At 44.9% G+C, this 17,795-nt stretch overlaps 1 protein-coding gene and 1 long non-coding RNA gene across 3 annotated transcripts; one reads left to right on the forward strand and one right to left on the reverse strand.

The window, feature by feature from the left end:
• Positions 1–343: 343 nt before the first annotated feature.
• On the forward strand, positions 344–12,009 carry LOC118313094. 2 transcript variants are annotated; one of them, XR_004794377.2, is made up of 4 exons: positions 354–833; positions 6,599–8,759; positions 9,326–10,221; positions 10,330–12,009. It is a non-coding gene; the product is annotated as an uncharacterized LOC118313094 (long non-coding RNA). The 2 variants fall into 2 exon arrangements; XR_004794376.2 differs by having other exon boundaries at positions 344–833; positions 9,326–12,009.
• Positions 4,991–16,951, reverse strand: LOC118313093 (transmembrane protease serine 6). The gene is made up of 17 exons (XM_035638339.2): positions 16,652–16,951; positions 15,597–15,717; positions 14,796–14,938; positions 14,579–14,646; positions 13,476–13,663; positions 12,975–13,179; positions 12,677–12,813; positions 12,474–12,586; positions 12,217–12,326; positions 10,501–10,643; positions 10,311–10,409; positions 10,091–10,204; positions 9,718–9,834; positions 9,314–9,482; positions 8,430–8,707; positions 6,568–6,704; positions 4,991–6,064 (listed from the first exon to the last, which is right to left on the reverse strand). Exons 1-17 carry the CDS (start codon positions 16,718–16,720, stop codon positions 5,900–5,902), a joined length of 2,376 nt encoding a protein of 791 aa, XP_035494232.2. The 5' UTR covers positions 16,721–16,951; the 3' UTR covers positions 4,991–5,899.
• Positions 16,952–17,795: the final 844 nt, after the last annotated feature.

The raw sequence follows: 17,795 nt of genomic DNA on the forward strand, positions 1-17,795 counted from the left end.
GTTTGATGTAAGACTGGGATTTTCCATATGGTTTCGTGTTGGATTTCTGTGCTTCTCTCGGGGCCAAAACCCACACAAGTACTTCAAAGCTCTCAAGCAAAGAATCCAGTCCTTCTCTCTCTCTCTCTCTCTCTCTCTCTCTCTCTCTCTCTCTCTCTCTGCCCCTCTTTGCTTTGCATTTTTACTATATAGACATGGCATGTAAACATCACTAAGATTCCCATTTTTCAGTCCAGGACGTCCAATAGCATCGCGGCGAGTGAGATGGGGCTCCGGTGCTCGTCCCGAGACGGGCCGTGGGCAACTCGGCTGGAAAAAACGAGTCACACATGATCCCTATTAACCTGAGTGTATACACACAGGCGGTGTCTTATTTCAGGGCCGAGGCTTTACCTCCTTCCACGTCTTCCATTTCCAGGGTGAAAAATGGCAGAATGGCATGACAAAGTTGTCCGATACTAAAGAAGGGCATCAGTGCGCCGTTTGGTGGCTTTTAGCATTTTTTTGTTGTTTTTACTCTCCCACATTTTTTGGCCACGTTCAATCTGACCACAGCTCAACACAAAAAGGCAGAAACAATGCGGGGTCGTCTGACGGGCCTCGTGGATGTGTTACGTCGGCTGGACTTCCTGGATCCTATTTCACGTCTCAACATATGTGAAGCAAACAGGAACCCCCCAGCGACGCGGCCCCTCGCTCTGATTCCGCCGCTCTTCCGTCGGATCGCCTCCCGTTGACGTGTCGTGATCGTCAGTAGACGAACCATCTGTTGTATGTTGTCCACGACGATGTGTCGCTTCACATTTGCTGCCTCTTCACACGTGAAGCTTTCGGTAAGTGCGTTCTCACCAGTCGGGGTTTATTCACTTTCTGCGGAGCTGCATCATGTTCCTGAGTTTTGGACTGTACTGGCTAATAAACTCAACGCAACATTCAACAACAGCACATACCGTGTGCCACGAATCCCGGCGGCTGGAATTGTATAAGGTGTTTTACAACACGTGGTGGTTAACAACAGTTCCACCATATGGCAAAAGGTTTTTGAAATGGCTTTGCTACAGAGCATGTGAACATTACTGAGGCTTTTTTTTCTTGAAGTCTCCATGTGGCATATCACATATTGGGATGCAAAGCCTCATGAGGCCTGCAGTTATTGAATACCAACAAATGTATTGTTCTATCTTTTGATATGAAGAGTAGAAAATTATGCTTAAATCAAATGTTAGAATCATAGTTTAGGTTTTCAGAAAGATTGAAATTAGAAACTTTCTGCTAATACATCTATTGAGCTGCTGAAATTATTATAATAATTTTTTAAGGCTAGTTTCAGCTCTCTATTTTCTTAGGAGTATTAAATATTCCTGCATCTTTCCTCATCCAGTCTTTTGTAACTCTTTTCCGTCTCTTTCACTTATTTACCACGCTGCTGCTGCTACACACTCCTCCTCGCTTCCCACATCCTCCTCCTCCTCCTCCTCCTCCTCCTCCCCCTCCTCCTCCTCTCCCCGTGTAACCGCGCTTCTCCCAAGATAAATCTCGACCGCAATGAAAACACACAGCCTTCAGCTGCTTAAGCCATCACCGCGCAGAGGGAGAGGGAGAGAATCCCAGGGGAGCAGTGGAGAGCCGGAGACGGAAAAGAGGGAGAGAGAAAAAAAACAAAGCAGGGTTTTTCTTTTTCTTTTCTTCCTTTTGAAAAATTATATTCAAGGAAGAAAAAAAGAAGCTTGGCTGTTTTTTTCTTCTTTCTCTTGCCAAGCACTATACATGCATCACAATTCTGAGTCAAATGCAAACTTAAGATAAATGCAGTGTTCTGAATCATAACGTAACGTGGAGGCTGCAGCGGCTGAGAGTCGTTTTAGAAATAGATTAAAGCTACAGTGTGTAATATTTAGAAGAACTTATTCGCATAAATTGCATATATTGTCCGTAACTATGTGTTCATATATGTATTATCACAATGTTTTTGTCAACTGTGAATGACTTAAATATAGTTCCATGAGGTGGACCCGACCTCCGTGTGAGTCGCCATGTTTGCTACGTCGTGTTGAATACGGTTGCTGCGCAAAACCAGAATACGTCGCATTGGCGTTGAATTTTCAGACGCTGACCGGAAAAAAACGGAAATGGAATCAGCGGTGCGCCGCCATAAAGTGTCCCCTGTCGGTCGCTCAGTTGGCTGCGGTTTGCAACTTTACCACCAGATGCCGCCAGAAAATTACGAAAATTACACACTGGGGCTTAAAGATGAAATTGCATTTGCTCTCAGGTTTCAGAACACACGGAGTGAAGATATCATCTCCCATGATTATTGTCGTTAACATAACATCTTCAAAATAATTTTGATGGTACACTGACTTTTAAGTCACTAGAACTCTTTGAGACCCCGATCGCTTGCACTATGGGTAACTTTGGTGAGTCGTACAATCTCCAGCGAGATGCGGCCGACTTAGTGATCGCCGGGACTCAGTTCAAGTGTAAAGCTGAACCGTAGATACGTCCGACGACCGTAGATGAGTTTGGAAGGCAAAAAAAACTAACTGCGTTCATATCCGATATTGAACGAGGAAACAAGAACACCAAACGGAGTTTGCCCTGGTTCAGGGGGCCGAGGATACACACTATCTTCGCCGTGGCCCCACGCAGTCGGAGCTCCGGTGAAGCACTTGGATAGCTTTACTCGCAGCGCTTGTTGCTGCCGAGGCCAAGTTGCATTGTATTCTTTAAACTCCAGATTTCGTCTGAGCAGCCCCTTCATGCTGGCGATTATCTTACTAACCCCACCAGCTGGTCTGTGTTCCATTAAATGAATTGAACAGCGTGAGTGCGAGATCGATCTTGGAACAGTTTGTCGTTCAGTCGGAGATCTCTCTCTCCGCGCGCGTGTCCCGGACTAACACTGCCGTCGGTTTCACAGCTGTTCGTTTCGGAGACGGTTATTAACCTTAATCAATCCGGAGAAAGTTAAGTGTTCTGGCAGCTGTTTCTTTTTTATTATCCACCCCATCGTTTCATGGCTCCGTGGACGACAATGACACTTCATTTACTTGTTTTTCTGGTGTTGGGTGTTACATCGTCACGAGTACTGGATTGATTTGCCGTGAAAGATTTAACCCGCACATTGTTCCACAGGAAATGAGTCTGAATGACTTTCGCTGACCCTCCTGCCTGTTCACCCCGCACCACGCAGAGGTCGAAATTTCCACTTGCCGAAAAACTCGGGGTTCATAAACGAATACCTGTCAAAGGTGTGTCGACCTCGGCTGACGTAGCCTGGATCTTGTCTAAGAGCTACTTCGTTACGACCGCGAATAGCACCCAGAAAGTTAGAAGACGACCAAGAGAAACAAGAGAAAAGGATTGAGCTTTTTGAAATTCGAGGGAAAGGGATAAAGAGGCAGAGAGAGAGAGAGAGAGAGAGAGAGAGTCGGGCAAATGTGACTCTCACTCCACTCCGGCAGCAGCAGCAGTGGAAAAGAACACTGCGGCCGGATGAACGACGCCTGTAAAGTGCACTTGACAGACGCTCTGTGTCCAACACCACAAATCTAAAACAGAAGAGGAGCAATACAACAGCAGCAGCAGTAAAGTGCCTCTCTACAGAGTCGGGGAGGAGAAAGAGTCTGTCACATCGTTATGTAGTGCTGAGCAAAACTGACAAACAGGCACAAGTCAACGGAGTTCAGACCCGTTGGTACCAACCGCCTCCAAACGGCTCACCTGTTTAAGAATAAAGTGACATAAGCTCTCGGCTTTTCTAGAACTTTTCATTATGTATTATGTTACCTAACTCACCGTCAAGAAGCATATGCAGACTTTAATTGTGTAAATGTTCCGTGTTGCAAAGTTTTCCCTGCCATATTCGTGTACCCTAACCCTGCTGGATGGAGATTAAGTGGATTTCGTGTTCCAAAGATTATTATCTCTCTCACACTCGCACGTCCTCACAAGCCATATAACTGTAGTATTAATGCAGAGACTGAGCGTAATGTACTTTGTGGTTTGACCAAAGTTTTCTAAACATGTCCAAGGTATAGAATCCAACAAGAGTCAAGGTCGACGTCCCGCTGTCTCGCTGTCTTTAAGTGTGTTTGTGTAGTTGTAGGCAGCTGTTGAGAGTCGTTGGGTTGTGAAATGTGTTTTTGCTCGAACGGGGCCAACTCGGTCGAGGCCTGTGAGGTCGGAGAGGCCGTCTGGAACAGTTGAATGCTTTCTCGTTTTTCATACTTGGCCCCGGAAAAACTATCTTTCTCATGAGAGGTCTCGTTCTCAGTGCAAAATTTAAGGTCAAGGCCCAGTCCCTCCCCTCACTGGCTGACGATTCCTGCTGAACGTATCCATCCTGATCCGTCCATGACGTGGATGGGTGGATTGATCCAAATTCATCATTTAGGCAAATTGTCTGCTTTTAATTTGGCTCGACTGAACACGGAACGTCATCATTGCTCCAGAATTCAGCAAAACGTTTGGCGGGTTCGGACAGAAGCGTCTGCGGCGTAGCTTCACATTAAAGGGGCAGTGCGCGACTTTAATCCAATACACTTTTTGTTGTCAAATTCAGCGAATATTTCCTCTCGGTCCGCCAGCTGTCGGTTCTGTGTGTATTTTTTGTGTGTGTTCGTTTTCAATTTACAGAGCCTACACACGCGCAGCCGGAATGCTGTCGACCAATCACGACAGAGCAGACTGGGCCTCATTGGGAGGGGGAGGGGCCTTAAAGAGACAGGAGCTAAAACCAAGCGTTTCAGACGGAGGCCGTAGGAGCTGCAGCAATGTGACAGTCTGAGGAAACTGATGAGTTCACTGAACGTTGGAGCATGTAAACCTTTTCAAGTAATAACCTGTAATTAAAATGATGAATCTGAATATGAGAATAATATGTCTCCTTTAAAGAAACATAAGAGCATTTTAGTAAGACCTCTTTGTAACTTCAGCTTACTAACCTTATATCTCTAAAATAACAATAGACACCCAACACTTGTTGAAAACCATCTTTGTTCATCTGTTGACAGGATCACAGTTGCAGACATCAAAGCGGGAAGTCCTGTGCCATTTTGGGGATTTTCTTGAATGTGTCACTGTGTCGTGTCTATTTATGTTAAAAATTTGTGTCCATTACTAATGGACAAGGCATCAGCCTCCGGAGCTGGGGATTGTGGGTTCGAGTCCCACCTGGGTTCAGACTTAAAAGCTTCTAACTCAATGCACACACAATCTGAGTTACCAGCATTATGGTATGGTTTCTTTGGCCATAGAAAACCATCCTTCATGGGGACATGACTGTCAATATTAGAGCTGGATAAAATACCAATTACAGACAGATAAATGGATAGATAAATAAAACAAATCGTCCTCGTCTCAATTTGGTTCACTCCATGACTCACGAGCAATCGAGTCGCAGGGAGGGATGCCAAACTGTGGCACCTGCTCCCAAACCCTTTGAGAACATAGTCGTTGTAGAATCGCCTCTCCTCGGATGGGGTGAATCATACAGCTAGTAGACCTCCAAAAATATCGCTTACACATAGAAAGTGGCATGTGAAAGAGATCATTAAACCAGAAGATGTATCGCCTCCGCTGCAGGTGCACGTATTTCCACAAGAGGGAGGTGTCGGCCAGAGACCGCACAGCTTTTAGACGTCATGGCACCGACTGGTAACCTCAGTCACATGCATCTGTACTGACTCTGGATGGATATTCATGGTTCCCCGGTGGCTTCACTTGTGAAAGGTGTCACTTAAAAATGATTTACCATTCAAACTTTACCGCTTTGCTGTTTGACTGTGATCCCAAATCATCTTGACGGTGCTTTTTCAATCCTCGCGTATAGGGAATGTTTTTAGATGATGATGATGATGATGATGATGTTGTGAGGAGGATGAAGATCCTCGGCGACTCAGGGGCTGCTGATGACCCGCTTGATCCAGTCAGTGAGTCTGGTGACGCGAGTGTAGACGCCATAGTAGTCCGGACGCCCGCAGCCTTTGCCCCAGCTCACCACCCCGGCCAGGAACCAGCGACCGGACGGCTCCTGGCAAACCAAGGGGCCACCAGAGTCTCCCTGGGGGGCGGGCAAGGTTAAAAAGGGGCTCTGCAGCACATTAATCCCATAATACTGATGATCAATACTGGTGACTCGTCCGATAAATCACTCGGATGTCTGGCTTTCAATATAATTTATAACCTTTTTGTGGGGAACACAAATTCCCCACAAGGAGGGCACCACCTTAACCAAACGTTTCTTTGTGGTTTCTTCCATTTTAGTTCTTTTCCCCTTTCAGCAGTCACATGTCCTTTCAGGTGACCTCTCGGTACAGAATGTTTCAACTGGTCTGGGACATTTCTTGTCTTCTGGTTTCCGTCGCTTACGACCACAGCACCTATAGAGCTTCTAAAGTTTGCATGTGTGTGCTTTCATATTATTCTGTATGTGTGTATATATATATAATATTGATTATATTGAAGTGCAGCTTCTCAAATTTAAGGTGAACTGTGAAATGTGGGTGCAAAAATGAGTATTGTACTGTGTCATTTTAGTTTTTCTAGGTGTGTGTTCCTACACACCTGACAGGCGTCTTTCTCTCCACTGCGATAGCCGGCGCAAAGCATTCTGGGAGTGACCAGGCGGCCGTAGGACTGGACGCATTCTTCCTCACTGACCAGGCGAACGTCCACCTTCTGGAGCACGTTACTGGCCCTGCCTGGGAGAGGTGAGAGGGGGGAAAGGTCAGTCAGCGGAAGGACACTAGAATCATCCTCTCTCCATCCTTTATTCATCCAGTAGAGACAAAGCGTCCACAACAGTATGTTTTCCTGATGAAGCCTTAAGTCTTTCAAAACAATCTATGATGCAATTCTGCCACCCAAAGTGGGGTTTTTTTTTATTTTTCAAAGACCGCACAAGTCAAACGAGATCACTTCCTGTGAAAATAATGTGTTACATTGCACAACACCATAGCCAGTGGAAAACAAGTGTCATGCTCATCCTGTCACAGGTATAAAACAACTTTACAGCAAAACCGAAATATCTGCGTGGACGCCAGCCGTCATAAATTAAAACATTCAACTCCAAAATCACCAAATAAAAGTCCACTTTGATATTGGGAAGGTTTATTTTAAAGTGTCTCTTTACGAGGCACCAGGACCATGCATATACCAGACGCCTCGGGTTGAATGGAAATTATTATAATGCAGGATTTAAACACACACACACACACACACACACACTCGCATTGCACGTCCTTGCAAAAACAGTTTGGGGATTTGTTGAAGTTATTACAGTTATCAGTGAAATATAGCATTTTCAAAACTTGAAGCGCAAATTAATTTGACTAAAGTGCGTGAGTTGTAACAAACTTACGTGACCGTGCTGTTCAGATTTAGCCTTGTGTTTCCTAAGTTAACATATCATTTAAAACACGGTTGCACTACACACACTTAGTTTTTGTGTGCTGCAAAATGTTGGTATACTCATTTAAAAAATATATATCTGACCTGATTAAAATGCTGTATAGTACGACAGAGTTTTAGGGCCACACTGAGAGAGAGTAAATGCAGACTTTGAGAATAAAGTCTTAAATTTATTTGAATAAAGTCAAAATATTACGAGAATAAAGTCGAATTATTACAAGAAAAAAATGTTAGAATATTGCAAGAAAAAAGTCATAATAGGTTTGTTTTTTTTCGTAAAATTTCCGACTTTATTCTTGAAGTCTCATTTAAATTTTTCCCTCAATGTGGGCCTAATTCTGCCGTAGTATAGTCAACTTTATAATCATGTTAAACTTTTTGCTCAAATAACTTATTGTATCATTTTATTGTTGTAAATAAATGAACAATTTACTAAATAACATAGATTAGTATGTATAGCGCATAATCAGATATTTCTGGATAATTCTAAGCAGGATTGAAACTACTAACTCTGAAACACATATATTATATGTATGTGTATTTATAAATATATTCACATTCATATATACACGTGTGTATGTATATATACATATATACACATTCATATATACACGTGTGTATACATATATATATACACATGCTGAGCCTTATGACCTGGTGTACAAAGAGAAGGGGATGGGGCCCAGAACACAGCCCTGAGGGACCCCAGAAGTGAGTTTGCAGGGTTCAGACATATTTATATATAACTTGATTTCTATGTTAACTTTGGCCATTGCTATTACAGGTGTCTTTCTATTTTTACGTGATTGATTGTTTTTGATCCGCAATATAGAAGGTTTCCTTCTAAACAGTTTACAAATCTTTAGTTTTAGAAGTTGTAATGATCTCGTAAATCACGGGTTAGTCACTAACGTTGCCTCAGTCAATCAAAACGCGAAGACGAGTCAGAGACACTGTAATTTTAACACTTAAAAAGTCTAAACCAATATGTCACCCTCCCCCTTTTGCCTTCTCACCCCCCTCACGGAGAGCCCCCCAGCCGGTGACCCAGCAGAGCCGGCCCGGCTCCAGCTGGTGGCTGGGTGGGGGCAGGCAGGCGGGCCGAGCGTGTCCCGCCTGCAGCGCGGAGGCGGGTCGCTCCAGCTTCAGGAGGGCCAGGTCGTAGTCGTGGGACTCGTCGTCGTAGTACTGGTGAAGGTGGATCCGCTGAACTCGGGCCGTCTCGCCTGTGGGGCCGCTGGGGCCGAGGAGGACTTTACCCAGGGACACTGTCCACATGGACGGGGAGTAGAGACTTCCAGAGCAGGAGGGGGGAAAAAGACGTCATGTTTCACAGGGGCAATAAGGTTAACTTTTCTTTACCTACCTCTATATCTCAATGAATGTACATATAGTTGCAGTTGTTGACTTTTGCCAATTATTACAATGATACGTGATTCTTTATTTTTTACTTTATTCTACAACTAAAAGCCTTCTCGTCCGCGGGCATGTCGAGATTCAGTGAGCGCTGCAAAAGCTTTTAATCACTGTACAAAAAAGATAAGCAGAGAAGTTTTTTTGTTAATCCTGCACAGGATGTTGCAGTTATAGTTTTGGCCCTGGTCCAGCCACTGACTCTCAAAGATGTGGATAAATACAGAAATTTGCTGGCGTTGAGTCAGACAGGCTGTTGCAACTCGAGCCTGGACAGCAAAGAGAAAACAAAGGGACTGAAAATGAAAGGAATTTACAAAGAAACAACAGGATTATTAGGTGTTTAATCACATTAGAGGAGAATTAGAAGCTTTTCATTTTTTTTCCTCGGGTTCTCTTTTTGTTTTTTGGAGGCACTTTTCTAACACCTCATCCCGTCACACCACACCACATCCTCCCCTCTCTCTCTCTCTCGTCCTGCACGTACCGGTCGTCGTAGAAACAGTGAGCGGCGGACACCACCCACTGACTGGAGATCAGCGACCCCCCGCAGACGTGGCTGCCCCGCACCTGCAGGCTGGCCTGCCACGGCCACTCCCCCTCGGAGGCATTGGTCCCCCCGACGATACGACTGGAGTCCTGCCTCAGGCCGCAGTCTGAACACACACACACACACACACATAAACAAATATTAAAATACACAATTGCAAATATGAACAGAAATGATATGCTAAATAATGCACATAAACTGTCGATAATAATATAGTTTTATTATCATCATCACCATATTGCATCAAGCGTGTCTGATTGTTTCAAAGTAAAAAGAACAAAGACTAATCGAATAATTGTGTGCGTGTGTGTGTGTGCGTGTGTGTGTGTGTGTCATCTAACCACACAGTTTTTCATCCGAGGCGTCCGGGCAGTCGACCACAGAGTCGCACTCTGGGTTTGGCTTCTTCAGACACGTTCCATTAGCACACGCGTAGGTCGTATCCGTGCACTGCACACCTGGACACACACACACACGGACACACGGACAAATATCTATTGCAAGTTTGTGTGTTTTATATGTTTTGTTTGTCAGAAAAATCCACAGTGCGTTTTATCTGTAGTGTAAACTTGCTAAAAAAACACGGTTCCAGCTGTAACACGCAGCTGTGTTTGTCCCAGACAGTGTTTTCTTTAGCTGTGACCTCTAGTAAATATTCTGTACAGCAGGATGTGATAAAGAATTTATCATTATGTGTGTGTGTGTGTGTGTTACCATCAGTACAGTTCATCTCATCCGTGGCTTCGGGGCAGTCGGGGTGTTTGTCACACACCTTGTCGTAGTCCACACACTGTCCGTCCTCGGGACACCGGTACTGAGCCACACACACTGAAGAGTTAAAATAGGTGGGGATCAGATTGATCCGATTACACTTACAGTCTTTAAATCGATAGATCACACAAAGGGATTGGTTTTGAAGATATTGAATAACTACCACAGTTTCTCTCATCAAGACCGTTGGGACAGTCCTTGATTCCATCACAGGCGGGGACACACAGACCATTAGCGATGCACAGGAACCGGCCTGGGCAAGCTACAAAACACACACACACACACAGAATTTTAAAAAAAATCGGAACACAAGTGAAGCATCACTCGGTGGCGCACGAATCTAAATGTCTTACGCTCCGACAGGTTGAAGACGCTGTAGCGCAGCTGAAGGCCCGGCCCCGTGAGCGACACCTCCGACGTCATGACCACAGTCGCCGTCGCGGACAGCACGGCGAGTCGTTCGCTGTGTGGCCGCGAACTCCTGCTGCCGCACAGTCTGCGGAAAGGGACAGGGACGCGGGAGTGTAGAGCTCGTAGTGTCTGTGCTATACCCAAAGGATCACGTCACCTCTGTGAACTCAGGACTTCTAGTGGTTCCCAGAGTCTGTAGGAGTTGAATGACCTTCAGCCACCACAGGCGTCAGGGGGTCAGCGCTATGTTCCCACAGCCCAATGGTCCCACAGCCCTATGTACCCACATTTCTAAGAATTTTAAAAATTAGGGTTAGGGTTAGGGCTACTGGATAATAGGTTTGGTGTAACTGGCTACCAAATCCGGAGAAAGGGGGATAAAATCTGATACAAATTTATGAAAAAGGAAATGTGGGAACATAGGGCCTAATTTTGAAAAAAATCTTAGAAATGTGGGAACACAGGGCTGTGGGAACATAGGCACGCTCCCGGCACCAGTACTCGCCTACCGCACTGCGAATGGCTCTTGCCATTCCTACATCCAGAACACGGTCCAACTTTTACACCGCAGCCCGTCCACTACGCGCTGCCAACCCCTCGCTGCGAGGGGTGGGCCGGTTCCACAATGGCGGAACGAGCTCCACATTGACACCCTCACCTGTTCAGACTGCACCTCGGTCCATGAATGTACTCGCACGATTCTTGCACTTTTTTGGGTGATGTCTTCATGGCTGAATGTGCGCAGTGCGAGACGCTTTGGGAAGAAGCGTCTGCTAAATGAATACAGTGTGAAACTTCAGTTGCAGCATGTTTCGCGGCAAAGAAAAATATCTGTATTAAAAAAAAAAGCCTCTGTAGAAAGAAAAATGGCCACCTATGGGGTGTTGCTGCCTCCTGTTGATCAGGAAGGAATAAAACATCACATTGATAGATTGCCATTATGACCCGTGAGTAACCTGTGCAGTAAGTCATTTCTATGTCATTACTACAGTAGTCATCATTACCAGCAGTGAAAGAGTGACACACGCACACAAAGTGTGTGTTTTTTAATTAAAATGTGGTCCTGGAGACACCTACTCAAGTGAAACTACCACCATGGAACTTGTCTGTGTGTCTGTAACGCAGGTGGAAATACAACCAAACGTCATGAACTGTGCGGGAAAACTCTGACCTGCACCTGCAACGTGTGCTGTTCAACAACAAACGACAGATGGGTCTACAAATATCTTTCCTCGGCAATTCATTTTTTGACTATTCATCGCTGCCACCTGTTTGGCCCATAAAAGGAAGTAGGCCTGAGACTATATGAAAAACAAAACAATTTCATTTGTGTGCTGCCCTTCCATTTAGACACACAACTAAAAAAGTTATTATCTGCAGGTACAGTATTAACTTGTATAGAGCCCGACATATGTATTTTCTGCAGAGTTTGTAATACAGTGTTAAATGCAGATGTGTAGTGTGTTTGTTAAACCAGGTACTTATGCCAGTTTGTTAAACCCACATTGATGAAGTTTTCAAAATTTTGGGAGATTTGACCCCGCTTTTATTTTCTGCCCCATGCGCTGAATTCCCATCAACAGTGTTTTGCTCTCCGACTTCAGCCTCAAGTTGGACAGTCCCCTGTTCCCACGGAGTCACTGTGGCAGAGAGCTCACCTGCGCTTCTGGACGAGCCACTGTCCCTGGGTACAGGCTTGGTCGTAGCTGGCTCTGCTCAGCTTGTAGCCCTCAAACTCCAGAGACAGGCCCATCCACAGACTGGGCATCTAACCGCACACGAGGGACAGCAAAGACAGAAAGACAACACGCAAACACACACCAACACCGACACACACTATAAATGTCATGCATCAATGCAGCAATCGTTGAATCGCTCAGGAAACCTGAGTCACACGGATGAAGGAGCGTCTTACCACAAAGATCCAGGTACAGTTGGTGTCGGGGGGGTAGTAGCTGGGGAAGAAGGGCGTCTTCAGTGTCCCCTGGACGCCTGTCACAGCCTTCAGCTCTATAGTGGAGTTGCATTCTGGGAAAGATAAAGACAGAATGTAATTATATATAATTATATAACATGTATGGACTAGTTAAGAAGACGTGGGCGTTTCGGTGCTCGTACCCTGCCGGTCCCAGGCCTGTGCAGACAAAGAGAAGGGCTCCTTGGAGATGTAAAGACCCTGTTTCCAAATCACCGTCATCCACTCGCCTGAAGACAGGACATTGACCACTCGCTCGTATCTGCTGCAGCCAAACACACTGGGAGGAGAGAGAGAAAGATCCACAGAGACAGTTACAGTTGGACAATTTTTAATTCCTTACATATTTCTTCAAAGGGGGACAATAGCGACCCCTCAGAGGGGGCAAGTATTGGACTGATATGTCACAGCGAGTTATTATACACTGAGAAAGAAACTCACGATGTGATGAGTTGAGTTTCCGTTGGGGTGAGGGAGTTGTACACAACCAGACTGTCCTGACACTGTGGCAGCAGCCACTCCATGCGGAGCTCCAGCTGGGAGCCGGGGGCAGCCTGGAGGTGCCACATGCAGGAGGAGCTCTGTGTGTCGGGCACAAGGAGAGCCACGGGGCTACTGGACGCCACCTTCTGGTAGCGGTAACAGTCTTGGGGAAACAACGGCAGAAGAGACACAGATTTGGGAGTTTAGCAATGATTGATTTTTCAGTAGTTTTACTGAATTTCTCTAGCTGTGGATTTCCCTGTGTCTTGATGTATTCGATGTAAAAGACTTTGGCGGCTGGTGTCTTTGATTCTGTTTCCTAAACTAAGAACGCAAGCCAAAAAATGATAGTATATCTGAAATTTTTGTTTGGTTTGTACAGTGTAATGGGGAGGAGAGAGGGCCACTAACTTATTTTTATACACACTGCCACCTTCCTCTCTCCCATATTGCTCTCACCACTGACAGACAGTGAAGGGAGGTGGAGCAGGTATCCATCGAAGATGACCATCTGCTCCTCCCCTGACCCTCTGTTCCCCCTCAGGCCCTCCTCCAGGCTCGTGGTGACCTTCTTCAGTGTGACCCTCCCAACATGGCTGCTTGGCACAGCCATCACCATCCAGAAGTGAGCCACAACACTCCCCTCCCTGCAGGAGCAAAGCAGATACCAACATCCACACAGCAGCTAAACATCTATCTATCTATCTATCTATCTATCTATCTATCTATCTATCTATCTATCTATCTATCTATCTACCTACCTATCTACCTATGTATCTACCTACCTACCTACATTCCTATCTACTTGCCTACCTACCTACTTACCCACCTACCTATGTATCTACCTACCTACCAACCAACCTACCTACCTACCTACCTATCTACCTATTTATCTATCTACCTACATACCTACCTACTTATCTACCTACCTACCTTTCTACCTGCCTACCTATTTATCTATCTACCTACCTATGTTCCTACCTATCTACCTACCTAACTACCTACCTTCCCACCTACCTACCTACCCACCCACCCACCTATCTACCTATCTACTTACCTACTTTTCTACCTGCCTACCTATTTATCTATCTACCTACCTATGTTCCAACCTATCTACCTACCTACCTACCTACCTACCTACCTACCTTCCTACCTACCTACCTACCTACCTACCCACCTACCTACCAATCTATTTAACGGCCACAAGCGCAGAGCTGAATATAAAAGCTGTTAACACAGAGTTTGCAGGTGCAAAGCTCCATTTTCAAAAATACCCTTTTTAATGAAATAATAATAGCTACAACAAGTCTGCTTAACACATCTCAGAACATTATTGTTGCGTGAACTTTTTGGAACAGAACATAGTTCACACTTATTAAATAGCAAAGCATTGATTATGGAGCATGATGGATGAAATATATGAATTTCATATAATTGTGTCACACTAGATGTCTCTAACTCTTCTCACTCTTCTCGCCAAGATGTCACCAGTCTTCGCTCCAGGTTTACCGCCAATTTCTGGTTATTATTGAATTGTACTTGACAAAGTTGGATCCACGTACCCAAAGGCGAAGACAGTGGTATAGTTGAAGTATCGAGAAAGACTCGAGCCTTTCATGATCTTCTCCACCTGAAAGGAAAAAAAGACAATATCATCCTCCATTTCTACTTCTTGGTGGTTTTTAGCTTCAGAGTACTGCTGTTTTCACACACTTGAGTCCCTAAAGGATGTATTTCCAGTGTACATCATTATCAAAGGAATTCGTGCTCCCTGCTCACCATGGTCTTTACTCCCTTGGCCTCTTTTTCGAACGCAGCGCTGGTGAGAGAGGACAACTCAGCGGAGAAGTTCCTGTTGAGGATGGACATGTAGGCTGTGTACTGCTGCCGGACACGAGGCTCCAAAACCCAAACCCTGTGGTCTGTTGGAGAGAAACGTGTGAAATGAAGTTGCATACTCCTGTTGAAACATTGGGTCATTTGAAAAAATTCAATGAAATGTAACCATGTGAGAAGCTATGGTGGGGGGGAAATTTTTTTAATTTGGTGTAGTTGTTAACAACACATCTGAAATACGATCCCCATCTACACAGTTCTTTGTAATATACTATAAACAAAAACACAGGTTTAATATTGTGTTGTTTTAGAAAGTTTGTTTTATTCTCCATTGTGTTTAATCTCTATATTAAAAGTAACTGAAGCTTTGAAGTATAGACGGTATACCTGATAAGTACATAACGCCAAATACAGTTGATGTTCGTGGGGATGCCATCAGTTTAGCTGGTTTTAGCGATAAATTGTACAAGCTAAGATTTTAACCTGATGAAGGCACTTGAGGAAAATTAAGGGGAACATGAATTACTGCACAACATTTCATCGCAATCCACACAATAGCTGTTGAGTTGTTGATCAACCTCACTAAAAAACACATATGTCAACCTCAAGCATAGCGGGAAAACTCATCATAGAACAATGAATGTCTCAACAAAATTTTATGGAAATCCACTGAACCTATGTACGGAAAAATAAATGATAATTAATAATGATAATAGCAAAAGAGAAGGAGCAACAACTGCTCACCCAGGAAGTACCAGGCCAGAGGGGCTCCTGCGACGGTGAGGACAATGATGGGAACGATGACAAAGGCCAGGAGACACTTGCAGGATCGAGTCTTCCTAACGGGTGGAGCCACAGCTTCAACCTGTAGAGAGAACGGGCAAAAGGCATCAACCACAATGTAAGGTCATCTCTGCATAATAGAAACAATCTGATGCTGAAATCCATCCATTATCTATACCGCTTTATCCATTAAGGGTAGCGGGGGGGGGCAATCCCAGCTGAACCTGAGCGGGAGGCAGGGTACACCCTGGACAGGTCGCCAGAGTAGTGCAGGGCCAACATACAGAGACAAACAACCATTCACTCTTACGGTCAGTTTAGAGTCTCCAATTAACCCTAACCCCACTCTGTATGTCTTTGGTCTGTGGGAGGAAGCTGGAGAACCTGGAGAGAACCCATGCACACACGGGGAGACCATGCAAACACCACAAAGAAAGACCCTGGTTGAATGGAACCAGGATGCGAACCTAGAACCTTCTTGCTGTGAGGCGACAGCGCTAACCACTACACCAGCGTGCAGCCCTTGATGCTTATGTTGATCAGAACGTGTATGAAGGTGAAGCGTAAACAAGGAAAACGGCGATCGTGGATGTCTTAGGCAGAAGTATTTATTACAGAGCTCAATATATTGAGGAGATCTCTGAATCGGAGATTCACAGATCACAGGTGAACAGGGACATCCAGTGAGCTCCGTGTTCCAGTCTTAGCGATGTATGTGTTGGTCAAACCAATAATCTTTTTGCTGTGAGGCACCTTGCAGTCCCCTTTTCATTAAGGACCATTGTTTTTTGGCTAATTTCCTCCAGCGTGGAATGGAGATATCCTGTAGTCAACAGTCAGCCAAAACAAGCGCGACCACATGGCCACGATTTGAAAAATGCCTACTTACCTAGAATTCTGCTAAATGCTGGTTTGCTGGTACCAACTCAATTCTTTTGTGAAACAGGAATATACAGTACAGGTACTTTGTGATAAATCTCAGACTACAAATGTATTTCCGTGTAAGCGTCACTGACCCCGTTCTTCACAGAAGCGCTTGTGACCTCCTGGTCACATGATTTCATAGTGCCATGCCTGAGCGCCATTGCATCACTCCGCGGCCTTTGTTCCGTGACAAACCACCACACTGTCCATTGGAGGTCTGAATTCGGTCCGTCGGTTAGTTTGTCCAAAGACAAATGCAGTATTTCCCAGAGCTCATTCGGAATCGGCTTACAGGTAGGCTTGAGCTATCGAAGTGATAGTGTCAGTGCAGGCTGATGTCTGCGGCCATCGCCTAGCAACGGTGATGCTCAGAGCTCATTTCCCATAGTTCATTTCATGTTCCAGGCAAACAAGTAATCCCAAGTGAGTCAGCCACACAGAGAGAGAGAGAGAGAGAGAGAGATTTTTGATTTTGAAAACACAATATTTATTAAGATTTACAAGAGAACATCACGGTCCTCTACAAATGAAATGAGAAAAAAAAACACACAACAACAAAATAACAGAAAACCAGAAAAAATCAGGTCATAAACACAGAGTGAAAGATGAGTTCTCCCTCCGTCAATGAACACACAGCCGTGGTGAAACACCACTGATTCAAAAACTCTTGCATGTCGTTCATCAGAGTGGAACCTGAAGTCCACTCTCACTCTGGCTCTCACCAGAGACACGTACATGTGCGTCAGCTCGTGTCCGGACACATTTCATATCTTGTCCTTCCTGCTTTTATAGATCGACAACTTGGCCTGACCAACCACAAAATTCAGCAACTGCCACTTTGCAGCATTTTGTTTTCTGTAGCCAGCACCAAAAATAAAAGAAGTCGAGAGAGAGAGAGAGAGAGAGAGAGAGAGAGAGAGAGAGAGAGAGGGAGAGAGAGAGAGGGAGAGAGAGAGAGAGAGAGAGAGAGGGAGAGAGAGAGAGGGAGAGAGAGAGAGAGAGAGAGAGAGAGAGAGGGAGAGAGAGAGAGAGAGAGAGAGAGGGAGAGGGAGAGAAAGAGACTCAGCTTGAGGTTTTGAAAAAAGTCTTTAAAAGCATAGAATACAGTTCCTTAAAAAAAACAAAGGCCTTACTAAGGTATTTAAAAAGTCAAGATTCTTTTTAAACAAACTTGAAAACTTGAACTTGCCTTTTCCTGAAGGGTTTTACCTGATTGTTTTTTTTAATCTTTTCTCA

The sequence above is a fragment of the Scophthalmus maximus genome, chromosome 8 (genome assembly GCF_022379125.1).
Source record: "Scophthalmus maximus strain ysfricsl-2021 chromosome 8, ASM2237912v1, whole genome shotgun sequence".
NCBI classification, from domain to species: domain Eukaryota; kingdom Metazoa; phylum Chordata; class Actinopteri; order Pleuronectiformes; family Scophthalmidae; genus Scophthalmus; species Scophthalmus maximus.

What these genes read in the sequence shown, in the direction of transcription:
- LOC118313093 (XM_035638339.2), bottom strand. Translation starts at nt 16,720, where the DNA reads ATGGCGCTCAGGCATGGCACTATGAAATCATGTGACCAGGAGGTCACA. An exon ending in CGTCTTCAACCTGTCGGAGC is followed by an intron (nt 10,410 to 10,500) that starts GTAAGACATTTA and finishes TGTGTTTTGTAG; the next exon opens with CTTGCCCAGGCCGGTTCCTG. An exon ending in CTCGGATGAAAAACTGTGTG is followed by an intron (nt 9,483 to 9,717) that starts GTTAGATGACAC and finishes GTGTGTGTTCAG; the next exon opens with ACTGCGGCCTGAGGCAGGAC.